We start from the raw sequence: 26,850 nt of genomic DNA, 5'->3' as shown, positions 1-26,850 counted from the left end.
AGAACACATGCTCATGCTCGCGCATGCACGCACACACACACACACACGCACAGAGACGCACAAATATATCGGCCTTCTCATGTCATCACGATTGAGTTCTTCCAAGGGTAGAAATTGACAGAAGTCTTTAATTGCACAGACAAGAAGGTGATTTTATCTTTTAATTAGCTTTCCTTCCGTGCCAATTGCTATTGTTTAAAATAGACAGTGTGGGTATTGCATAACATATCACTGACATTTTTTGATGATTACACTAAATGCGGTAGTAGGCTAATTGCATCAGGACTGCAGTTGGAGAGCCACTGTGTGAATGTGATGATGATGAGAAAATGGATAGACATGATCCCAAGTGTTTGTCACGGACGAACATGAATGAAACAATGCATGTCTTGATAGAGATGTGTTGTGTAGTGTAGCGGAGATGAAGCATATCCATGCACGGCTGCTGCATCGAAGCAGCATTTTCTACCATATCGATCATATTAGTGAGCCTGCCCTACTTCCAGCCGCTATGTACAGTAGAGCTGGCAAAGGTGGCCAAAGCTTGTTGGCTCGATTGGCATGCAACTGTCAAACAGTCATACCGCAGAGATCTGGAGAAAGGACGAGCCAAAAAGAGGGAGAGCACACGATTTTAGCTTTGGAAAAACGCCAAAAATCCAGCAGAGCGGTGAAAACCGATGAGGAGTTGAGAAAGTACTCGAAGCCAAAAAAGAGAGGGTCGCCTCGATGGCGCAAATTTCCCGGAAAACTCAACCGTACATAATGTAATTATAATTTGTATAATGTAAACCTGTTTTACAACCCTCTTTGAGATGTGCTTACGGCATCCGCAGAGGGGCGAGCGTACCTGCTACTACTCTAACCTCAGAAGCCCATGGGAACGCGCCCGCTAGCGTGAAGTGACGTCTCATCGCAGCGACGCTCATAATCAAGCTCTGATGAACACCAGATGGTTTCAGAGGTGATTGCCAGGGGTCAAGTGATCCCACGCTGCAAAAAGAGCCCTTCCACTGCATTTAATGCACGCAAAGGGGGAAGGTATGCACTCCCTCGTTACAGTGTCGGGTGCGATTGTGCAAGCTCAAGCCTGGTGTCAACTGAGCAGTAGTGGGTCAGTTGGGTTGTTTAGCGGTACAAAGGGATCGGTCCAGTCATCAGTTAATTGATTGTTAAGATTAATGTCAATTGGATGGAAAGCAATGTTGAGTCATTGTGTGCAGGCAAAATTGAGTGCAGTCCTTGGCTGCAATCGGCAGATGCTCTTTGAATACAGACTCAACTAGTGTGTGTGTGTGTGTGTGTGTGTGTGTGTGTGTGTGTGTGTGTGTGTGCGCGCGCTTTTTTTCTTTTGGGAGAATGCATTTGTCTTATTTTCAAAACATTTGATTGGAAAAACACATTCCTTTGAATTTCCGCCATCTCTAATTTAAATAAATCAATTGTGAACCTTGATGAAGGCCGAATTGTTGATTCAGCTCTTGTGTTGCATTTCGTGAGATGCCGAATGAAGTCATCTGCTTTTACATGTAAATATGCCCGCCCGTTAGTTTGCGAGTGTTTTTGAAAGGCGTGAGTTTAAGTCGTCTGACACATATTTCACAAAAGGGCCCTCTTCCATTGATCTGTCCTGATTTACAGCAACAATTTGGAGATATTTCACTGCTTAATGTCTCGTAAAATTTATCTTGCCAACAAAGGCGCTGACAACATTGATTTGCTATGTCAAGCGCGGCGGCTTGATCAAAGATGGCTGGGATCTTCGGACAGGAGTATCGTATTCTGAGCTTCAGACATTATTGTGCCTTTCAAGGAAAACTGATTTCATAAATATTTGAAGGGGACAATACGAGGGCTCATAGTAGTGACTCTTGGGAGAGGTATTCTTGTGTGAAACAACTGAGTTGAGGGGGACATCCCAGCCTCCAAACAGCAGTTTGCGGCTACTGTACTGCATACTGCTCACCTAGGGACAGTTTCGAGTGTTCTATTAGCCTGCCATGCATGTTTTTGCAATGTGGGAGGAAGCCGGAGTACCCGGAGAAAACCCACAGAGGCATGGGGAAGAACATACAAACTCCACACAGGGAGGCCGGAGCCGGAATCGAACCCTGCACCTCTGTACTGTGAGGCAGACGTGCTAACCAGTCGCCCACCGTGCCACCTTCAGCGACTTAATCATACCGAAAATATGTTCAAGAAAATGGAATTTGGTTCGGAGCACCGAGGGAAACAAAACATGGAGATATAAAATCCGGGACTAAAACAAAAGATCAATGCATTTCTAAATGGTGTGAAGGTATGGAACAATCTCAATGATGACTTGAAAGTGTGTCGGACAATTTTCGACTTCAACGGTTGCGTAAACGTGTCGGAAAGCAGGGTGATATTTTGATGTTGCTTCGAGTTATTCAATGATTATTTATGTGGAATGTTTGAGTTCATTGTTCTGACTGAAATGATCAGGCCGAGAGGGCAGGCAGAAATGAGCCTCAGCCTGCTTTTATATTGTTGTTTTTTTTTGGAAATTTTGTATATGCTTGCATGGAATATTTTTTGCTGACGTATGTCTTCGCAACTAAAATGTACAATTCTGGGTGAGCAGATAAATTCAAAGGGAACAAGATGAAGAGCGTAAAAACAACCGCAGAGCTACTTTTAAAGCTTTGCATATGTGTGGCGAGCGCCCATGCATGGTAGGGCATTAAGCGGTATCAGGTTGTGTTTCCATCTGCTCCAGCGAGGGCTTTGATAGTCATATTATTTAATCTGCTGGTCATTCTAGACGGCAGGCAAGAGCCATTTAGCCAGACATAATTGAATGCTTCAGAGTGGGCAATCACCTTGGTCGCTGAAAGGACTTGGGTGTCAAGGCTCACTGAGAAGAAAAAAAAAAGACTCCAAAGAAGTATCTGATATCTGTAGCACTTTGAGAAACGTTCAAAGGACACATGTGCATTTTGCGGTACATGAATGGTGACATCAAGAATTACGACCGCAACCGAATTCTAACCACAAAACTTAAGTCACCTTAACAGTTGTTCAATGTGTTCTCATAAGCAAAAACAAAAAATAAAACATTTACAATTTACTGTTATACAATAAATATTCCCATCCCCGGAATTCTATGGAAAGGAATATCCTTCACCCGGAATAAAAACCTATGCATTAACATTTTGACTACGATATTACGTGTTACCGGAACTTGCGTAAGCGGAAATTCCACTACCCGTAACCCGGATGGAGGTGTAATGCCGCGGGAGCTTAAATACACGCAACGCCCACCCGATGCGACGGAAAATACATAACGCTGAAACAAGTTTTCACTTCGCGTTTTTCGATCATCAGATTCTAAACGACGACGAGTTTTAATTGCCGTGCGTTTTACTGTAATTGTGAATGATTTAACTTTATTCACTTACGTCCTGGAGAACGCGGCACTAGCTTAAAAGCAACACCCACTCGACATGACCGAAGAAACGTGTTCGCTTCGCCGTTTTCATTCATCAGATTCGAAACGAAGACGTGTAAGCGACTTTTTATTGGCGTGCGTTTTACTGTATTTGCGAAAGATTTTAACTTTATTCACTTACGTCGTGTAGATCATCGCATCGAAACGTAGAAGAACTGTAACGACTGGAGCGGAGCGAGTGAAATGCATCCGTTTGAGCGAGGCTGGACACAAAGTTAAAAACATCCAGCAGACACTTGGAGTCGGAAAGACGCAAATCTACGAAACTTTAAAAAACAAGGCATCGATTCAACTCCTGATGACAAGCCACCATCCAGCAAGGAAGCAATGCAAATGGCAACAAAAATCGTTCAGTATGCACAAGAATTACCAGACATCGGTGATCAACGGGACAGTTACTTGCAACTAGCAAGAAAACTGTATGACACGCAGGCAAACATTGTCATAAACCAAAGAATGCATCCAACAAAACAATCCAAAATACACATTTTTTTTCCAAGACAGAAAAAAATAAACATTAAAATACTGTACGTATTTTACTGTTGTGATTTTTTGGGGATACACCTGTATTGCAGTTTTTGTTATATAAACAGTTTTTGGACAGTATATTTTTGTATTTTATTGATTGTGTTGTTACACGTGCATTTTGTCAACATACTTGCAGGTTCATAAAGGACATGTACCATGCTCATTTCCCAAATGAGGAATTTCTGTTATCAGGACAAATTGGACAGCGCAAACACGAGTCCGTACTAGAGAATATTTACTGTATTACAAAAAAAAAAAATAATAATCCTTGTATTTCTTTTAATATATTTTTTCATTTTCATCAAAAGCAGTTTGGGTACATATGTTATTTTCCTGTTTTTTTTAACAAAAATAATGATTGTTTAGTGAATATAGTGAATATTTAAATCAACAGACACAAAATAAATGTCTAAAAAATTAATATCATCAGTTTTTGAACAAAAATCAAACAAGGTTCTTGTGAGAAATTTTTCTAATGGTGTCCCGCCATTGTAAATTTGTTGTTTAAAGCAAGTGAGGCTGATTTCTCTTTGACTATGTGATTACTTGAGTTAACAATTTATAATAAATAACAATAAAAAAAATTGCAAATGTGTGTCTGTGTGTGTGTGTGTGTGCGTGTGTGTGTGCGCGCGTGTGTGTGTGTGTGTGTATGGAGGGGGAGGCGGGTACAATCGTTGATAAATGTTATGGTGAAGTTAAATTGTGAATTTGACTTTGAAGGCGTAAAAATGGTATACCAATGATCATTTTTCACTCAAAATTACGTTTTAAATTCTGCTCGGAAAAACAAGAAGAATATGCTTCCCAACTCACTCCATGTGAATTCAAATTGATGTTGAATCAGTTCTTTCGGATATTGTTTTTGTTCCAAAAAGGTACGTCAATCTCCTACTCTGATGTTGTGCTGTTGTCTCGTTTTTGACATATGGCAAAAATCAATCCCATCTGGGCTGTGTGAGCTCCTTTTAAGACCTCCTGTGTTAGAAAGGAAAGCACGGATGGAATCCATTCACAATCGCGCCATAAAACTAAAACAGAAGTTGTGGTTCAATCTGTGCCGTTGGACAAACCCTCAAAGCTTAAATGTGACAGGAAACATCAAGGACAAATAGATGTCTTCAAACCACAAGGCTTTCCTTTGAACTCCCAAGCATTTGCTGAGCCTAAAGCTGGAACCCAGATTTGGAAGAAAGAAGAACAAAAAAAATGAACGTTTCATACATGTCCCAGGAAAGTTTCACTCCAGTGGATATAACCTCCCAGTCAGTTATCACTTGGTCAAAGGTCATGCGGCCATCTGTCATCATTTGACTTCTCATACTTCCCTCAGACTTTTCCCAGCGAGCACCAGGCCAACCTCATTTCCCGTCAGCACATGACAAATCCACATTCCCATGAATTGATGAAGCGATCTGGGCATTTGTCTGGAGTATTTATGACAGACATTCATTTCACTGATATTTGGATTTTGGATGACATCTATCCTTACCCACTACCGATATTCTGGAACGAGGTGCCTGAGGTGCCTAAGAATGTGCCTTTCTGAAGTTATTAACGACACCTCCAAACTGTCAGAGAGGTATTCGTTGGATAATAAGTTTGCTATCGTCATATATCTTGTCCAAGTAGTTTGAGGTGGTTTCGAACTGCAGAGCAACATGAGCACCGCTTCTAACATTGTTCGACCTCTCGTGCAACGTGAACAAGGCGTGGGCACAATAACACATTGCTCATTCCGCAGAATTTGGTCGATTGTGTGAACTATGATCGATCGTGTGGAATAGTTTGTTGATTGTTCACATTCCAGGATGCTATACATATTAGGGCTCAATGATACTGGAAAAATATTTATTATGCAATATGAATGTTGTAAATTGCGATATCCATATTGCGATATATAACATGTACCTCAAGACGTTACATTTTCATAATCTAATGAAAGGAATAAAAAATTCTCATGCGAGTATTGTTAACAAGCAGGCTTAACGTCTTAATGTGATATTAGCTAATTAGGAATTAGTATTCTTTGCCATATAACAATTTTATGTTAAAAAATATGAAGTGATCATTAATTTTCTCTTTTGGTAATGAAGGAAACATACTTACTGTAAGGAACACATTCATACTGGACCTCCAGGTACTTGTATGTTCCGGGACAAGGATCTGGGAAAACATCTGGGCCGGCCACCACAGCGCACTGTGTACGGTTGTTGCATCTGCACCACATAAGTAAACAGGTAGCGTACATGTTAAATCAACATACGCAGACCTTCGGTGTTAGATCAAATGTATTGCAGCCACTCAAACAGTACAACATCATTGGTAAACACACAAATTGCATGAAAAGCCCGTCTAGATTGACCAAAGTGCACAGAAATGGCTTTTTTTTTTTTTTGTTTCCGCGGGAGTACATTTTGGATAGTCCACCCAAGGACAATGCTTAAGACAAGCTCCTTTCACCCCATTAGATTGCGTACGCGTGTCTGTGTGTGCAGGAACAGTAACGATAAGTTATGGCTCTAAGAGTGCTTTGACACACACTCCAGATAATGAATTCCAATTATCAAGGGGAGGGAGGGGGGCTCTCATCCTCCTCTGACATGAGAAAAATAAGTATTGCTTTTTCTTGTTAACACAGGTTCCAAATCGCAGAGCACACTTTGTATATTGACACGTCTACGGTGTAGCGTTTTACACGCTTGTGGTTGCGTCACTACTGAAAAAACATTTTGAAAGGGCAAACATGACCTATTAAATGCAAATGTTTGCATTAAAATGTTTTGCCAAAGCCATTGCTCACCACTGAGGATGATTTGTAGGCTGGTGGGAGTTTTACCTTCGGTGCACACATCTCCATGGGAACTCCTGGTCTTAAAAATAATTAGTAAAACTATTTGAAAGAAAAAATGTGCGCGAGTTGGGGCGCATGAAGAGGAAGACTTATTTTAAGGCGGATGTGGAGGTATTTCTTTCCTCTAGTGAGTATTTCCTTTCAATTAGTACAACTGTTCCAATCCTCAGTCTTTCCCTCTGTGCACCTGTCACACAGGCGACATTTCCATTAAAAACATTCCGATTTCTTCCATTGAGGTATTTTTAATGAGCGTGTCAAACCCGCCTCAAGTCTCTTCTGCTACAGTTCCATTGTATCATTTGCATATAATGAAATATGCATGAAAACTAATTTAATTTCAACTTCAATATTCACGTCCAACATACTGAACTATTATCTGGCTATGAGAAATCATGCGGGATTCTGGTTTGCGTCTGTTGCTGACCGCCCGCATCTCTGTTGGCATGATAGCACTCCAACAGGTCTAAAATTGTATTTGTTGTACTGTCTGTCATATTCTAATAACAATAGCCTGCGGTCCTCATGCCGCTCACCCTCCCTTCTTTTGTCTCGCATCTCTGCTTTTTAATTTCTTGCCCCGGTGCCTTCATCATCGGTCACCTGTCACCAGTGCAAGTTGCAGACTGCGCGTGTCTAACTGCGTATGTGTACGGTGGCGTTGGCGGGGAGGCACACACCATTGCAAGTTGGCTGAAAAGACCGACTGATTGGACTCAAATGATTAGTCCGCACAAGTGGGGGGGGGGAGTATTATTTAACGACCTGCAAGCTGAACAAATGCTTCTGTAGTTATGATGGAAGCGATTGCATCAACCTGTTGAGCTTTTGCCCACTGGTTTGATAGCTATTGGTGCTAAATGTAACATATTTCTGGTTGGATGCAAAAATAAATTCATAAATCAAAATATAAATATTCATTTTAACCTTTATGGTTGATTTTAAGAAAATCGTATGGCCTCTGCTTCATACCTCAAAAAGATCTTATTTTAACCCTTACGGATCATACTACAGACGCATTGCATACGTATGCATTTTATTTCCACGTATGAAAGAGGCCTGGGTCAGATTAAAAAAAAATGGAATTGTACTGTTTATATGGCGTGAAAAAAATCTGATGCATGTCACAAAAGGGGGAAACAAATCTGAACTGAGCTGCAGTGGGAACATAGCCAATGTACACTGTTATTATTATTATTTTAGCTTTTCATATGGATATACACATTTCATCAATTTTAGCGCTGCAGTTGTGTAACTTTATGCTAGCAAAATCAAAAAAGAAGTGCAAGATTTTGTTTTGTTTTTTTAAACTCAGAATGCAATCACAGCTGACCCACATTAAATCAGCAAATAATGCAGAAGAAATAGAAAGTGCAAATAGCTTTGAAGAGAGCAAAAAGAGAGAACATTTGAATGCATGTGAGAATGTTTATTTCTGCTTCTTGACAGCTCAGGTCCTCGAACTTTCTCGGCTGAGTCATAAAACACTGAAGGATTTTGACTACTATTTTAATTAGAGGCTATAGAGCAAAGATTTGACAATCTTTCCTGCTTGCTCCATCACTCTCTGTTATCACTGCTTCCTTCTCTATTTTTGTCTGCACCATCTTCCTTCATCTCTCTCTTCTCCACATGCTGTCTAAGCCAAGATCATAAACCAATTTCTCTCACTGCCTTTGCCTTTATCCTTCCTGCCAGAGAATTATTCTTCTCTCGTCCCTCATCTTTGTCTCTCATTCCATCTGTCTGTTTATCAGTCTTAAACTCAGCTTCCGTACCCAGATATGTTTGCCCGACTTCCTATTCCCACTTTCTTTCCGGCCCACAGCGTATCCTCCTTAGCAGCTTTTGCTTTCCAAATCTCCCCCGGAGCATCATCTACAGTTCCCCCCACCGCCTCCTCCTTCCCTCCTTCCCTTTAGTCAAGCTTGTGCTGACGTCACACTTCAGTCTGAGCCAGTTGTCTGAGTCATAGCCAAAAAAGACTCCCTGATGTCCCACGCACCTCCAACGCCCCCCAAAGCCAACACACTCCTTACCTCCTAATGCGTTCATCCAGCAAAAATTCATGAGTCGTGTTTTGCCCTTGTGATGAATTTCATGTGCACATGCGAATCCGCCTTTCTTCAACATTCTTTTAACAGTGGAAATAGCTTTGTCTGTTTCTCCCATGCTTTGCCTGGTGTTGGCAGAAAAGCTCCCTCTTTTTTTAATTAGCATGACCACATCAAAACAAGGCAGTGGCCTGGATACAGCCTTGCCTGCTGGCTTTCTTCCCTGCGACACATACAAACAAACTAGCAACAAAGCTGTGCTGTGGCAGACAGGCGAAGACAGAGCCGCGCTTCTGCAATGGGTGCTGCTGTTGTTATCATCTGTGATGTTTTTCACTTTGCTTGGCAGGCCTCCCTTCACTCCGTCTCTGCCTCGCTTCCTCACACGAACGTAACTGACTAATGATTTGATGAGGCTGACGGAGCTGCTGATGGAACGTGCGTATGTGCGTGCAAGTGTGCCCATGTTTGATGCACGCGTGTGTGTGTGTGTATGTGTGTGTGGGGGTGGGTGTGTGAGTGTGTGGGTGTGTGTGGTGAGGGGGGGAGCAGATTCAAAATGGAATAAATATTTGTGAGTGTGCGTGTCGGTGTCAGCTTGCAAGCGTGCACCCGCACGACTGCAGATGTGTTGAAGAACTAAATAATTACAGCGTACGTGTGAGCAGGGAGCTAATCCTCATGAGTAGAAAGAGTTGCCCGAGAGTCTCTGGAATCAACATTTAAATAGAACACAGTATGGACATGCTAAACACAGAGAATGGAGTCGAGTGATTATATAGTAGCTTTTGCTTCTTTTCCACTGGAAAGTGTTTGAGCCTCGATCGCCACTATTCACGGAAGCGCCCATGAAGTCAAGGCGCTTTTTATCGTATTTTCCGCACTATAAGGCGCTTTGGAGTATAAGGAGCACCTTCAATGCCCAATTTAAAACTGTTTTCATATATAGGGCGCACCGCATTATAAGGCACATAGGATAGAAGATACAATAGTGGCTGCAGTTACGTTATGCATCCACTAGATGGAGGACTAGATTGGCAGGCCTCCCTTCACTCCGTCTCTGCCTCGCTTCCTCACATGAACGTAACTGACTAGTGATTTGATGATCTTTCACAACCGCTGCAGCTGTAACAATGCATTTTACAGAACATTTAAAATACAACGTCCAAGAAATCAGAATATTGATCCATATAGAAGGTGCATCGGACTATAAGGCACACCGTCGGTTTTTGCGAACATTTAATGCTTTTACGTGCCCTTAAAGTGCAGAAAATACAGCATGTCATCCAGTGTGGTGCATGTGGTGTTATAAATATTATTAGGTATTGTTATAAAACACAATATGTTTCAGGGCAATTGGGTCTCCATCTATCAAGCGATCACAAGCTAAAAATCAAACATATACATTGTGTGTGTGTGTGTGTGAGTGTGTATAAAAGTAAGAGTGGGCTGATAGACTCTTGGATCACTCGTACCATGTAACACGCCAATGCTTGTAATTGAATATTTGTCTTATTGTTTGTAATGTATTTGACATTTATGGTTCATCTATAAAACATCCCACCCTGTTGACCTGGGCCCCAAAGCCTCTTACCTAAACCCAACAGTCTAGAACTTAGATTTTAAATTGAACCGGCAAATTGGTGCTGTTGTTTAGTCCATCTTCTTTCATTTTAGGCAGCTGGCTAAATTAAAGCCCTTCCTTTCTCAGCAGCACTTTGAAACAGTAACCCATGCCTTTGTTACATCTCAACTAGATTATTGTAATGCACTTTATTTTGCAGTCAGCCGGTTCCTCCCGCAAGCATCTGCACTTGGTCCAAAATGCTGCCACTCGCCTCCTAACTGGAGCTCAGAGGAGGAGCACATAATACCAATTCTCGTTTCACTTCATTGGATCCCAGCACATTTTTGAATTCATTTTAAGATAGTTTCATTTCTTTTTCAAATCTCTAAACGGCCTCCCCCCAGGTTCCCTCTTTGAATTCCTCCACCCCTACGCATCTACCCGGTGACTCAGGTCAGATACTACTGGAGGTGCCAAGGACTAAGCAGAGCCTCAGAGGGGAAAGAGCCTTTTTCTGTTGTCGGCCCTTCCCTCTGGAATGATCTTCCGTTAAATGTAACGCAAACCCGCTCTCTTTCCAGTTTTCAAACTCTGTTGCTGAATCTGGTCTTCAAAAAGGACAATTTGTAAAATGACCCTGCCTCCTTCGAACGAGTCAGCAACTTAACAAAACTGTAGTATATGATGTCATCTTTTGCCAATGAAAAGACAAACTAGTATTGGTTCTGCGCCCAGTGAAAAGAGGCATTTGTGAGGACAGAAGTTGCCATATTACATTCCCTAATCCAACAATTCCAAACAAAACCCCCCAAATCAAACCACAACCTTCAATGATCTTTTTTTTTTTTCTAATGGAGCACCAGAAATGAATAGAGCAAGTATAGAATTGACAATTACAGAAAAGCAACACAACTATTTGCCCATTCACTGATCTTTAGAAAATAGACACTCAATGCTTCACTTTATAATGAGCAGGGCAACACCAGTGTAATGCATTCCATTCAGACATTGTTAGCAAGGAGACGTGTAACACAAGTCGACACCCATTACTTGTTTCCCTCCACTGGTGGAATTACCAGGAGCTTTATGTCCCGCTGTTTTATACACTTTGTATCCGTGCTCATTGTGTCGTAACTGCTGTTTATATGGCACCATTAAAGCAGTATTATGTAGCAACTGTATCTGAAAATAACGTTTTGAATTCGGGACAATAGCATAAACTGGGAAAAAATGCGACTGAGCATTCTACAGAGGCTGACGGTGCTCATGCAAAAACGTAACTGTGCTCAAAATTGGTTTCAACATAACATTTAATATGCTTATTCAAATAGCACAAAACCTCCCAAAAATGGTGAATGTTAGCTAAGCACAGCATCATTATTCAGTGTGACGTAGAGTAGTTCTTAAAATGCTGCAAAGCTTTGAGAATAGATATATTCATTTAGCCATCCATTTAACCCTAAAATTTGGGTCAAAATGGAATAACCCATTTTTAAAAAATTGTTTTGGCCCAATTTGTTCTATTCATTTAATTAACCCTAATACAAAAACGGAATAACCCCATTTTTGTGGGTCGGTCCTTTTTCAACATAGAAATTGGGTGAAATTTAACCCCAAATTAGTTATTAGTTATATTGCACGTATTTACTATTCTATCGACCTCATCGTCCCACTGCTTTACGCTATATTTTTTTTCAGTTGCTACAACGTTATGTTACGAAGATAGATACATCCAGGTCAAACTATCCACAAAACTGCAATAAACGCATGATTGGCATCATTCTTTTGTGAAGCCTTAAACCATCTCCCAAGGTTAAAATCAAACATATACTGTGACAGATTCTGAAAACAAATTAAGTCGCAATCCTCACACTGGGAGACATTAAAGTGTGAGGACAGAGCAGTTGCAAAAACATAAAAACTGAGCGCAGTTGGTGAAAAATAACCAACGGAAGGGGGCAATGTCATTATCCTCAGGATCCGCGGGCCCTTTGGGACTCCAGGAAAGTCATTTGACAGCAGACAGGATATTTACTGTATGTTGCACCAGAATAAAAATGTGGTTAAGCTGACCGTGCCCTGGCTCTCTCACACCCATCGAGCGCATACCTCCAATGCTATTATCCATGTTTCTGCTTTATTACCTCCCTGATGTGGTGCTGTGTTGTTTGGAAACGGACAAATGGAGTGCTGCATGTCAAATATGAGCAAAAAAAAAAAAAAAAAAAAAACAGAACTGCAGAGGAAGCACTGCAGGTATTGTGATTGGCAGGGGTATGAAAAGGAGACCGTGTGCGCGGGTGCGGGTGCATGTGTGTCTAGCCGGTGCTACAGTCAAGCATCACATTCTTTGCCAGCATCACCAAGCTGTACTTATGAAGCAATGACAGATCTCTCACATTCAGAAACACCAACACACTCCTGTGCGGTCCCAGAATACAATTCTGTCAGCTTTGGAGCAGCCTGTCAGACAAGCCACGGGTAAAATAATGCTGTTTTTCCCAGTGGGAAACAGCTTTGAAATGTGTTACATTATTAATGTTTGGCTGGAGGATGTCACTCTCTCCCAATTCTCCCTCCTTCTTTTGGAACATGTCATTTTTGACATGCAACAAGCGGCGCATTTCAGACTGGCTACGCCACATATGCTCTGAAGGTGACACAGCGTACCCAACATTTGTGCATCGTGCATAATGCCCGTGACGTTAAACGCTGTGGAGAAATGTATAGGCGTTGTTAATATGGCGTTGGCATGTAATTCAATTTGCGGAGATGTAAAGTGATGCACTCTAATGAAGGTAATTTGTCAGCAATCTCAAACAGATTGTTTTTCCAATGCCATAACTAATACCGGGTTCCAAAATGCTTAACAGGTGGGCATATAGCCAAGTATAGTTTTTCGAGCCCCGCCGTCCTCCTCGCCTCCTCAAATAGTAACCATGGCAACCTCCTCCTAGTCTGATCCCAGGACGTGCATAGTTTTCCTTCTCATTCCACCACCTTCACTGACATCCTTGCGCTTCTCCGTACATCAGTGTGTCTGGGTGCAAAAACACTTTTTCTCCACGCTTTAATCCAAGACCACCTGCCTGCCCAGACTCTAAATCCCCTTCAAAGCTCAAACACAGCTAACATGTCAGACAGTGAGGCTGCTCTCTGCAAGGCAAGTAGAACACCAATGCGAGTCAGTGCCGTGTCTTGTGGGATTTTTGTCAACCTGATGCGTGAATGTGCATTTGCAATCGTGTGTCCCGGCCTGACTTTGCGGGTCACGTAAGCGTCACAGTGGTACCATCTCCGCTTTCCGTTACTGACTCAGCCTGAATGTGTCAGACTGTCCATACGTACACTACCTGCGCCAGGGGTGTTTAAAAAAACAAATAATAACAATCATTATAATCTGCGCACACAGAATACTACATTTCCCGGTTGTCAGGTGCATGATGTTGTGGTGCTAATTCCTGCTGAATCCTTTTGCCATGAGACTGACCTCCTCCACAGAAAACAAAGATACTGACCTTCCTGCAAAAGCAATATTTTGTTGTTGATATCAATGGAACAAAATTGGGAGCTCAACCTGTACTGTACAGATCCTCATTAAAAATCTGCCCCTGAAAGGCCACTACAAAAATATTTGCTCACTCAAATAACAATTGAGAAAAATGCTGCATCTTTTGGAGCATAAATTGATGCGCAGTTGTCCCTTTTGTAAACTGTAACTGTTTACAACGAGAAGCTTTAGGATCGTGCTGGTAAACAATCTGTCATGGTCGTTGCTATTCACTACTGCAAACTTATATAAACGGGAAATTGATTAATGAATTGAAAGTAGTTTGCAGCCACAATGGCATATCCGGCAAAATGGTCATGCTTTGTGTTCGATGGCAAGGTGGAGTTATTCCAGTGAAACAATTTACCCGCAAAAAGGCAAAAACACATCATTAAAAATAGCATCATATATTCACGACACTGTGACACACACACACACACACACACACACACACGTGACAGGTGGGAATAAAGAGGTGTGTGTTAGTGTGCCATTGTGTCTGCATTGTGCAGTACTGTATGGGCTGTATTAAGCATACTGAGCAATAGATGACAGTTAAACCCACAGGAGGCTGCGGGTCATTTGGTGCCGGCATGTCGACAATATAGCCACATGTATGCATTGCCACATTATGTAAGGACATTTCCAAATATGACCTCATTTCATTTATCGCTGTGCACAATAGTGAGCGGAGAGAAGAGACGAGATCACAGACAGCAATGAAATCACAGAGTCACAATTATTGTAGAAATAATAATACGAAGAGAAAAGAAAGTTAGCAAGACACATAACAGTCGCCAAAGCTTCAACTGCGGCATCATTAATCATACTTAGAGCCGCCATGCAAATAAATAAATAAATAAATAAATAAAATGTGGAAGAGGTTTTTATACATCCTCTCACTGAGATGGATTAGAGTCAAATGGAGAAGGCAGATGAAGTGCACGCACATCTGAAAAGAAAATACCAGACAGGAAGGCTGCGTAGTCCGTTGCTTTTATATACAGTGCTGGCAGCCTGCAGCACATGGCTCACGCTATAGTCCCCCATTTAAATTGAAGTGGTTTTCTAAAATTCAAAGCGTCAAAGGCAGACAACTTCAGAGGGTCCCTTTCACTTTCCTGGTCAAATGTGTGCAAAAAACGCCTTGAAACATACAGCAAAAAAATAAATAAATAATTGATGAGAAAGTAGACAAAATGACACTCAGCGCAGAAAATGTGTGGGCATGCATGTGTGAGAAAGCAAGCATGTTTATGCATGCGTGTGCATCCACTAGTGTGTGTGTGTGTGCGCGCACAGCTTGGGCACGGTTGTGTGATTTTATAATGCTCCGTAACACTTTAATATTGGGCTTTGGCGTGGGGTCATGTGTGACTGCAGCCTGGCACATTTGGTAAAGATAAGGTCCAGGCTAAATACAAGCAGCGGTCTACACCCGTAATAAGCCCCTGCACTTTAACCTCAAAGCTATGATGCCCAGAGTGAGTGAGAGAGAGAGAGAGAGAGAGAGAGAGAGCAGAAAAATGCGATCAAAATTCAGAAAACAGAATGTGACAGTGAAAAAAGGTAAATCACATTTTCTTTTCAGGGACAAAATAATGTTTTTCTAGTCTAGCTTTCAATTAAAACATACCGTTTAATGGGTATGCGTGTAAATTGCTGGTCTACGACAAATTTTTGCTTTTGCAAACGATAATTTTCAATAGTTGAGTGACAGCAATTCGCAGCGTTATCATTTTTGTTTCAACACAGCCAAAATGATTTGAGAGCAATACTCCTCCAGAAGAAAGAAAACAACAGTGATTCTTCCCCATTCTGTGGCAATGATTACTATGCGACAATCCATAATTAAAATAATAATACAATCATATGAAAATATGAATATCAGCCTTCCTGTCACAAAATGACAGAATAAAAGCAATCTTTTTGGGGTTTGTGGTGATACTGGATATAGTCCCTTGGAGAAGGTGTAATTATTTCCCTGCACAATATTGAAGATATTCGAGAAAAAAAAAAAGATTCCCTACACATTAACGTGCCGTATTTGTGATAGGCTAAAGTATGCATACAATTTGAATCTATTTATGAATGACGATATTCTGGACAGTGGGATTTCATGACCCTACATTGATTTTCCTCATTCTCATAAGTTTAGGATGACAATGTTTTTATTGCATGCCTGCCATGTCAGTTTGGGAATAGACCTGGTTGTATTGCAGTCAAACCCAGGGAATTGTTAGGGTAGTTCTGTTTGTGACCAACAGTAGGCACAGTTGGGCTCTTCCTGCAGTGGCACACCTGTTGGTCATTGTGTCATTAGTTAATGTTTCTGTTAAAAGGACTCCCTACCTGACCAGTCGGTGTCGAGTCATTGTGTTTGACATTGGTTGTATCTGCTCGTGCTCGTGTTTGTGTTTCTGGTTTTGTTTCAATTTTGTTAAGTCCACCCTGCCTCCCTGCTTTTTGGGGTCCTCTACCTCCCAACTCGAAAACATGACAGGAATGAAAGTATACACTGACAGAAAATTTGGCTTTCCTTTGATTTAGGCATGTGTTTATATTTAGTAGTACTGAGAATTGTAACGCGTGTGCAAAATGAATGAACATAAAAACACCACATTCTGGGGTTTTTTTCATACACTGGGTCCAGCATTAACGATGGCCCGATGGCCCAGGCACTGTGTCGCACTCTCCCCGACTGGGCTAGTATCAACATTGTTACAAGACAACTAACTACACAGTAGGGCTGGACAATTATGGAAAAATAAGAATCACAATAAAACCTATTGAAATTCGAGAATCATAATAAAAATTTCAATCATGATTACAATTTTGATTCTCATTCAGCCCTACAACACATCTTAAGTTCTTAAATAAAACGGCAGTTCTTAAATAAAGACACCAAATATGACCCCTCCCCCCCACACCCCCCACTGAAACTGAAATCATATTCTATCATGACTATGTGAGACCAGTTCCGTTTCTGGCAGGGCCGCTAATACGTGGCTCATGGAGGCTCCACATGGCTGCCACTCTAAAAGGCTCAATGTCAGACACTGAATGCCATTCAAACAGTCTCAACGTGGCTGAAATATGCAAAACCTTTCTCAGGTTTTTGATTCAGTCCTAAGTACTCTGGCAAGCAACAAGTGGCTGAACAATTCTGATTATCTAAAAAGAAAAAATGCTGCCTTTGTGTTTTTTAGTAAATTGCCATGCACTCGCATTTAAAAAAGAAACATCAGAGAAGGGAGAGTACGTTAGGAAGAAATACGTCTTGGCCCCACCGTAAAATACCAATAGATTATTTTGTATTGGACAGGTCTGGAAAAAACAAGTGTCTTTTCTTATGCGCTGAAGGATCGCTTGAGGCAGAATCGTGCAGTGACAGATGCAAAGAGGAGGGAGGAAGAAAGCGAGGAGGGGCCTGCAAGGTGACAGAAGGTGGGAGAGGCAACGCGGGGCTGTCGAGAGAAAGTCTGTTTGAAGTCCGCAAGTAATTTTCAAAGCCGAAAGCGGTGAGGGAGGCAGCCAAGTGGAGTGTGTGGGGTGTGTTAGACTTCGCATTGGCCATCGTGTCCACACTTTGCGCCTCTCAAGTGACTCGTCTTGAGAGATAGAGAGAGAGAGAGTGCTGAAAGGTGGCCGTGTAGCACTCAAGTATTGGTAAGGGACAAGTGGCGCATTGTGAAGCGTATCCTGAGAAGCCATCAGGCTAGCTTTGTGTCAACACAACAGCATCACTTGAAGGCATCACACCTTTTCGGCTTGCTGTACTCTCCTATAGTGCACCACTGAACTGCAGCAAGAATCACACGCCTCCTTACAACTCCCGCTGGACATGCTTTAATCTGCACCCAACTGGGAAAAAAAAAAAAAAAAACCTGCAGGGATTTAACCATCATGACTTCCTTGAAACCCAACGGGACACCGAATTATAAGAAACAAAAGAAGTGGAAGGAACTGAAAAAAACACAACAATACAATTACCAGGAGCCATTTTGTATTAGTGTATTAGTGGCCCGGCTCAAGTGATGCCACTATCACGCTTAAAACAGATTTGGCGTGACTTTCATGGTCGCCGCTTTGTTTCAACCTTCAACCCACCAGTCCCCCAAAGGGGAGATAATCTGGGAAATGCTGCAATATCAGGTCCTCTCCGGGTTGCCTGAGAAGCCTTGTGAGACCCTCTGGAGATATGAGGCTTTGATATCAAGACCAATTATGTGGTACGGGCACACACTCACACAACACCAATGCACATAAAACGCATACACCTACGCGCGCACACACCGACACACACACACACACACACACACACAAAAGCTCTTTGGCCTCGGTGAGCTGGAGCAGGAAGCAAAGCGAGGATGTGATATTGAGGAAACACTGGGCAGGCGGAACATGCTCTGATTTTATCACCCAGTCGAGTTGAATTCCAACGACAATACAGTCGCACAATGAGAGCGTGCCAGACTAAATGAGGAAGAGGCACAGTATTTCACTAATCTTGTCATATTCTTCTTTTTGAATGGCTGTTTGAAAGTGCTCTATAAATACATTTGAGTTGTGTTGAGTTGAATGACATTAGACCATGATTTTTTTTTTTAACTTTAATGTTAATTTTTTTGTTGTTAAAATTGGGGAATTATTGAAACATGAAAAATGAAAACAACAATGGTCTACAAATAATTTTATTTAGAGATGGCTTTTATGTGTACCGAAACGTATTTCTGACGCTAATTAGAAAAAAAAAGCAGTGCTAGAACACAAGTAAAAATAAACCTAAAAAAACGTATGTGCTAGATTAGCACATACGTTTTTTTAGGTTTATTTTTATGATTTGTTTTTAAGGTTGACCCATAAGAACTTTTGCAATCCAAAGCGTTGTAATTTACAGCTTTAACGTTTCAGAAAAAAAAAAAGTTTGCTGCTGCGGAAAAAAAACAAGGGCTGACTATGAATAAAATCTATAAATTTACTTATATCACTGAAATTTTGTAAAAAAAATGGTTGACCAGTGTAATTAATTGACATCAGTCAAGAGGTTTTGTGTTTGAATCCCTCCTGTGTGAAGTTGACATGTTCTCTCCATCCTTGAGTGCCTTTTGTCTGTGTCCTCTCCGGCCTCATCCCGCATTCCAAAACCACACAGTACATGCTAGGTTAATTAAAGACTCCTAAATTATACACACTGTAGGTGGGAATGTGAGTGTGAATGGTTGTCTGTTTACACAGTGGGCTATGTGTCATCTGTGATTGGCTGGCGACCAGCCCAGGGGTGGGCCTGCCTCTTGCCCAGAATCAGAATGGAGAGTCTCCAGGTCACCAGTGATCCTGAAGAGGATAAGTGATGGAAAAATGATTGAATGAAAACAAAAACTCGATTAGGATTGTGTCACCGGGAGCAAAGCTTCCCCAGAGATCGTTGCGCAAGTCGGGAAGGAATAGATGGTTAAGGCAGAGGCGCCTTCAGGAAAAAAAAAAGTCATTTAAAATGAAACACAGGGCAGAAGAAGGTGCTGTTTGATGATGTACCAACGCTAACATCTGGAGCCTCTTAGGTATAAACTTCCTTTCGCTTCCTTTTGGGTCTATTTGGAAGTTATTATCGACGTGGGTGGAAGTGGAACCTTCATTAAGGCTAACTTGCTTTTGCGGATTAGAATGTCCGAGTTATTTTTGTGAATGAGAGCATAAATAGTTGTCGGTACCTTTATGTGCCTTGCAGCTGACTGGCTTGCGACCTCACCAGTCCTTTTTGTCCGGTGGAGCTCTAATAGGCTACGGCTCACCTACAACTACAAATGGTATTAATGTGTGTGTGTGTGTGTGTGTGTGTATGTATATATATATATATATATATACATATTAATGATGGATGGTCTTATTTTTGTTACTTTGGATGATTTATTTCAATCAAATGAATTTTTAAGTGTCAGGTCAATTGGATTTTTTTTTTTAATGTCTTGATCGTGTTTCTGTCAATGATTTTGGCTGATGGCTTCCTTGAATGAAATGTTGTTTTTGCAATTTAATAATCTGTTATTTGTTTCTTCTTTTGCATTTTACCTGACCAATTCTGTACTGTTTTCAAAGCCCCATTGTGAGGGCTTACTCATTGACGAGTTTTAAGCAAATTCACACAATTTTCTGAGACACACACACACACACACACACTGAAACACAGGCACACAAACAGACATGCACGACTGCAGATGTGCTAAAGTGCAGTTTTTGGTCTGAGTCATCTCTAACAGGGTATCCCTTAAGATTTAGTTTGGTCTCTGGCTTTGCTAATTGGAACTTAAAGTCTGGTGTTGCCTCTTGGCAGTGAAAGCTGCATGTGACACAACATGAATGTGTGTGTATACCTGTGCAAGTATGGTATCTAAATTATGGATGGCAAGTGCAGTAGGAAAAGTGGCCACACAAGCTGCAGCTGCCAGAGAGAATGGTGAGAGGAAGGCAGGCCAAAACAGTCGCAATCAGAGCGCCGTCTCGTGAAAAAGACAGGTGGCTTGATAGAGATACGTTATGCTGTGTGTGGGGGGGGGGGGGGGGAATTGGAGGGGAGGTGAGGATGAAAGTAGCACAAATGAAAATAATGAGAGGATGGGACTTGATGTGAGGAAATGAAGTTACTCATGGTGCCATAATGAATTAGTTCTGTCTGGACATCCTCATTTCACAGAGCATTGCTTTTTGTTCCGCTATAATGTTCCAGTTACTTCTCATCAAGCCTCTCGAGCTAGATTTGCACTGCAGGTCTTAATGCCCAATTATGATTTAGTGCCTTTATTTGATTTTTTTTTTCTATTGTCTGATTACTTCTACCTTCAAGTGGCGCATATCTAACGTTACTTGCATTTACTGAATACTAAGCCATTATAGAAGCCACAGTGACAACATAGAAGTAAACAAACGTATGGTATCGAACCTCTTGTCGGCTTATCTTCAAACAAAGGTAAATCCAGCAAAACCAAAATGGCCTCTGTCAGTCCATTTGTTCCCTTTTAAATGGTGACCACCAAGCTTTCAATGGAGTTTTCATGTTATCTTGGAGGACGTCCAGCTCAAATTTACCACATAGCTAATTTGTTCGTTTGCACGACGGCAACACCGGTAGATAGCAGATTCACATGGAATTTCCAAGTCACATTTAATCAAGGCCGCAGGGAATCATTTACCGCTAACCATTTCCTTTGAAAACATGCTGTTATAGTTGTAGCTCAAAGACCACATCCCTGAGCTAGAACGCTTTGTAAAGCACAATCATCCACCAAGGCCAAAGACTAATACCACTCAGCGCCATCCTGAAAATTCTTTCTCTTTCCCTTTCCACTTTAAGAGAAGAGGGAAAATGGATCACCCCTAAAAATTGGAACAAGAAAATAAAAAGTGCTGTGGTCCGCACTGATCAACTCAAATACGAAAGGCGTAGTTAAAATGCATGATCAAGTCACCATTCAAATGACAGGGAAGAAAATGCCATTACAACATCTAAACTGTTTACTAAATCCATAACAAACCACCAAAAATTGTAGCTCCTCCGCAGAGGTTATTACCAGGCGCTCGATAACTTGAGTTCAACCGCAACAAGTGTAATTACATGGCCCACTGCCAGTGTCTTCGAGGATGTGTTGCCAAAAGATTTGTATGTTTTGTTGCATCCGCGGTGTGAATTGCTTTCCGAATAAAAACACCTGCTTTGGTTCAGGGAAAGATGATGAATTGTTTAGATGAGCTCCGCTGTTTATGCCTCCACTGGCATCTACCGGTGACTCATTTATGGACGACAAAAAAAATAAATAAATAAATAAAAAACTGTGGTGTGGGGTTGGGGGGTCTCCTTGCAAGAAGGGTGGTAATTCTCCTTAAAATGTGACAAATGGATGACGCTGTGCAGCAGAAGACAATTTACTTTGGCTTCTACGTCAGACTTTTCCCTTTTTTTTTCCCTCCCTGCCATTTCACCAGGTGTGACAGGAGTGCTGCCATATTGTGACATTTCCATGTTGTGTTTGTTTGCCGTCAAGTTCAGTGCAGTTAGTAAGCATGTGGGTAGTGTAGAATTTGACACTGATACTTTAAGAGGATGAATACAAAATGAGCGGTTGACAACGCGCTCACTTCTCCCGCTCGTATCAGATGGCATTGAGAGTTGTCTGTCCCTTTTTTTTTTTTTTAGTGTTTATGTTTTGTCACATACATTGAAGTCAGCTTTTATTTTAATAGACAGGCATTAGGGAAGTTGTCATCCAGTAACCTATTTTTGTATTTTTTATTTTTATTTATTTTTTTTTACATATTTATAATCCTCATATGAAAGTAAAACTTAAAACTTAAACCATACTTAAAAAGTAGCAATGCTCACAGTGCAAATTTATACTCCCCACCACGGTATTTGGTACACATCACTGAATGGAAACTTTTTTTTTTTTATGCTTGAGAGCTCTTTGCACTGTACAAATGAAACCGCAGTGTGTGGTTATTTTTTTTTTTTTGATTGTTCAAATTCTTTGTTGTGGATGGCTGGATCTTTTCAACATGCATTGAGAATGCAATATATCAAGATACTGTGAGGAACATTGGGTCAGTAAAAAACAGATGTCCGTGTATTTTGTCCAGATGTCAAATGGCATTTTGTCATGCGTCTGTTAAGGAAGTGCATGGTCCTATTTTGCCCCTCAAGTAGCACTGATGAAAAATTGTGCCCACGCTCCCCATCAGTTAAGTTGCCCATCCTTGCACTTGACTAGATTCTGTTGGCATCTTCATTTGTAGATATGTTTTTTTTTCTTCTTCATTGAGGTCCATAATAAATTGTAAATATGGAATCAATTTAGCTGAGGTCTGCTGGTGTTATGGTAGACTTGTTTCCAAAAGGAAGGCCACCCATATAAGAACACATCGCACACATCCAGCTATGATTTGGCACACTCACTGACCTGAGCGACATGATCTTGTAGGCGTCAGGCAAATAGCACCGAGTGTTCTCCATCTGGGCCGGATCCGAGTCGCAGATCTTGTCGTCGGTTCGGCCGTAGTTGGCGCTCTCGATCATGATGACGTCCGTGCCAGGGCAGCGGAGTTCAATGGGGTAGGATTCACACGACAGCTCCCGGCGCACCACCGCCATGGGGATTGGAGCGCGGCTGGAGGCTGCAATATACACGGGGAGTTATTTTGATTGGCACACTAAATACAACCGTGTTTTTTTTTTTTTTTCAGATTCCTCATGCTCTTCTTTTTTAGAGCGATTATCCATTTGAGAAACAGCACAGTTTCATTTTCTGGCAATTAATCGTTTTTACAAAAGATAACTCAAAGTTGTTGATGCCTAATTATGCTCTCTGGCTTGAGATTCAATGCAAATGTCCACTTTCTCAGCGCTTAAAAAGGAAACATGTCACCAATCCCAGTGAGACTGAAAATGACAGATTTGCCCCAGATCTTCTTTGGCGGCTGTTTTTCACTCCCTTGATTTTTAAATGAGTTGATCTGATGATGCCCCATTGGCTGACGAAACATCTGTCAGACTCTTTAAAAAAAAGTAGAGAGATGCACTGGTTTGCTGCTGACGTGGTCTGTCTGGATTTTGTTTGACCTGGATTCAATGTGTTTTTTGCCAAGGGGGAAAACGCATTGTCTGGACCTTCACTAAAGAGAATTGGGCAGGCTTTGTACTTACTAGACACACGCTCCATATAGTCAGATTTAAATTTGAAATCAAGTCAAAGTACTTGGCGGAATCTTTTTTTTTTTTTGTGCTGTTTACGTGATGTTGGATTTTATTGAAGCTGATACGTTGTTCAAATGTTATTAATATGCCGATGCTTAGTTCTCGTCACTCCCCATAATCGTAACACTCATACGTCAATTTAATGATGTGGCAAATATCTGGCGCCTGAAACTGATGATGTGTACCTGAATGCTCCAAGGGGGATTTTGCTTGTTGTGGAATAATTTGGATGTTGTTATTCACTATCCGTGGAGTGCAAAGATCCCTGTGAGCGCCTGATATCATCCCTTGATAGATGAGGCTGTTGCCGAGGTACTCTGTTTTATCCATGTTACCAATGAGCCTGGACCAGCTGTGTGTGCCATTCCATTTGAAAAATGTGTGCAGTGACAAATACACTAATCAACCTTGCCTGCAGTTGAAGCAAAACGCTCACCTTTAAAAATGGGAACAATGCTCAGTTTCTCAGAATAGTTTAGTTCAAAAAACAACAAAGATCAGTTTGGGGGGTTAATTTTTCTTTGGATTCTCTGCACATCGTGGACCATCATGTGAAACAAAAGATTATACTGAGAAATTTTGAACATCAAAAGAACTTCTCTTAGCGACACTTAGAATTAATTTTTGATTCCGCGATCATCTACAACCCAGGTGTCAAAGTCAAGGCCATAGGGCCAGATCTGGCCCATCACATTATTTTAGGTGGCCCGCGAAAGTAGCTCAAACATGTCAACTTCCATGATCCTTTCTAAAATGTCCACCAAAATTTTAAATTCTCATATGTAATAAATAAGAGATTTGTTCTAAGCATTTTCTTGTTACCAAACCCCTCACGGTAGTAACTTAAACAATAGTTCAATCAACAGTTATTCTTGACTTCTTTATATGGTTTCAGTCATAACGGCCCTCCAAGTGAAACAGTCACGAAAATGTGGCCCGCGCCAAAAATGAATTTGACACCGCTGATCTACAAGCAGAAGTTGATTGCATCGGAAAATGCATGATCTGGCTGAGAAGTGGGTAGCACTCTGGTATTGTTGATGAACATCTTTTTTTCTTGTTCTTGCTGTTGTTGTTGAACACATTCTTTGAAAAGTTTCTACAGAGTGATTAATTCTTTCATTCCACAAGACGTACTTGTACGTCTTTTTAAAATTGGCCCCACCTACCAAGGACGTACTTGTATGTCTAAGTCTTTTTTTTTTTTGCTTCATAGAGAGGAGGATGGTCTGATGCAATCTGTGAATGAGAATAAGCCGTTTGCATTGTAAATCATGTAAAAAAGCGACCAGTAGGTGGCAGTGGTGCCTCGCGTGATTAAAATGCATGCTTTTACAAAAAGCTCTTTTTCTCCGTTTTTTTGTCCAGGAATCGCCATTTTCATGAAACTTAGCCATTTTGTAATGCCAATTGCTGAAGAATGGAAAGAAGAGAGTCCAGACTTTATTTTGGTATGCTCCATGTTTATATAGCATTAGAACCAAATATTCTGTGGGCCTTGCAAGATCAGTCAAAATAAAGTAAAACGCTGGGATTGAGGGGGTTGCTCCAGTGAAAATGGCTGGGATTGAATGAGTTAATACTCTGAACTCTGCAAAAAACAAACAACAAAACCAATGAAAACAGCCCAGAAAAGTGCGGTTGAGCAGCAACTTTCTTGCGTTCCCTTTTCTTGTAACCTCGTCATCCCTGGCTCTGCCATTGGTTGGACTAGCATCAGGGTTACACAGATACCGCGAAGAATCTGAATGAGCTCAATGACACGTTGCCCGGATTCGAGTTAATGCTGCCCTTCACCACACACACACACACACGTATATATACGCAAACGATGACATGTAGAGACATAAATTCACGGCATGCTTTGCGTAATATCAGCATATCTCTCGAGGGCTCGGCAGTGATAATGGCAAAAGATGGCTTTGAGAAAAGACTGATATATAAATGACATTTACTGAAAAGGTCCTCTCTAATGATCATGGTCGTGCAGTCGCGCACCCACACACACACATGCGGACCCACAGGGTATGACTCAACCTTCAGAAAAACTTCAGAAAAGATGTGTGTCATCGTGGTACCAGAAGCTTTGTGTTTGTGTGTGTATTGTATAGCAGCGTAGTGGGCCAGTGGGTCATTACTCTGTTAATATGCATTTCCTTGAATGGCTTTATCACGTCTTCGTGAGCATGAATGTCAGTTTTGAAGAGAGGGCTTAATTGAAGTCCACTGGGATCAATACATTGTATTGTGATGCGACCAGTCTAGACTGGCTTTGCCTTACTTAGGGTCTCCATAGGGCATAAAGGCCGCATGATGACACAAACACATCATTCCAAACAAGAGACCTTGAAATTAATCGTAAAGTACTAAACTCTGTCCGTAGGACATATTATTCTATGACATCTTTTTTTTTTTTCTTCTATTAGCATCCTCACCAAATGAACCGATCTCGGTGTTTGACTCGCCTCTCAAAGACTCACTTCTATTGCGTATTCGTGTCAATCGCACAGCCTTCTCCCATACAGGAGATCTGCTCCTGGCTAACGTTCAGCCATGTGTCTGAGCACACATGCGCCAAGGTGTGAGTGCATGTTAATGTGTCAGTGCCGGTGTAAGTGGTGACACAAACTTGGCAGGCGCAGACGGCACAGACAATCTTATTTGGACGCTCTCGTCGCCTCCGGGGACTGAAACAAAAGGATATTGATTTTTACATTTGGGCCAAGAACAAGAGAGTGGCAGATGAGGTGAAGAGATGGAAAGGAGAAGGCAAAGGTGAGGGAGAGGAGGCGATGGACTTATAAGGCGATTCCCTCGCTTGAACTGCCAAGTGTTTTTGGCTTTTGCTAATGTGTGAGCAACTGATGCAAACGCTGCAAAATATATTTTAAAGGATAAAGCACGTGTTAGTGTGCCATTGCTGAGAGAGTCAAAGTATCACTTTGATGTTGTTCTCAGCAGCAATAGAGCGAGAGGGATTGCTTTGCACCTCTCCCCCACATTCAGCCGTGTGCACTTCGACCTGTTCAATAGGTGTGTTATGATGAATATAGAGCTGCAATTGAATCAGCATATTTTGG

At 41.5% G+C, this 26,850-nt stretch overlaps 1 protein-coding gene across 1 annotated transcript in view; it reads right to left on the bottom strand.

The window, feature by feature from the left end:
* The window catches only part of adgrl3.1 (adhesion G protein-coupled receptor L3.1), a 150,569-nt gene that overhangs the window by 79,510 nt on the left and 44,209 nt on the right, over nucleotides 1-26,850 (bottom strand). Inside the window, exons 4-5 of the mRNA XM_086119558.1 lie at nucleotides 22,977-23,190; nucleotides 6,110-6,219 (exon numbers count right to left, since the gene is read on the bottom strand). Coding sequence (XP_085975684.1) covers nucleotides 6,110-6,219; nucleotides 22,977-23,190 — 324 coding nt within the window. The remainder of the gene's footprint in view (nucleotides 1-6,109; nucleotides 6,220-22,976; nucleotides 23,191-26,850) is intronic.

The sequence above is a fragment of the Hippocampus guttulatus genome, chromosome 9, assembly GCF_054856545.1.
Source record: "Hippocampus guttulatus isolate MCC_2025c chromosome 9, RoL_Hgut_1.0, whole genome shotgun sequence".
NCBI classification, from domain to species: Eukaryota; Metazoa; Chordata; class Actinopteri; order Syngnathiformes; family Syngnathidae; genus Hippocampus; species Hippocampus guttulatus.
This window is presented reverse-complemented; position numbering and strand designations above follow the sequence as displayed.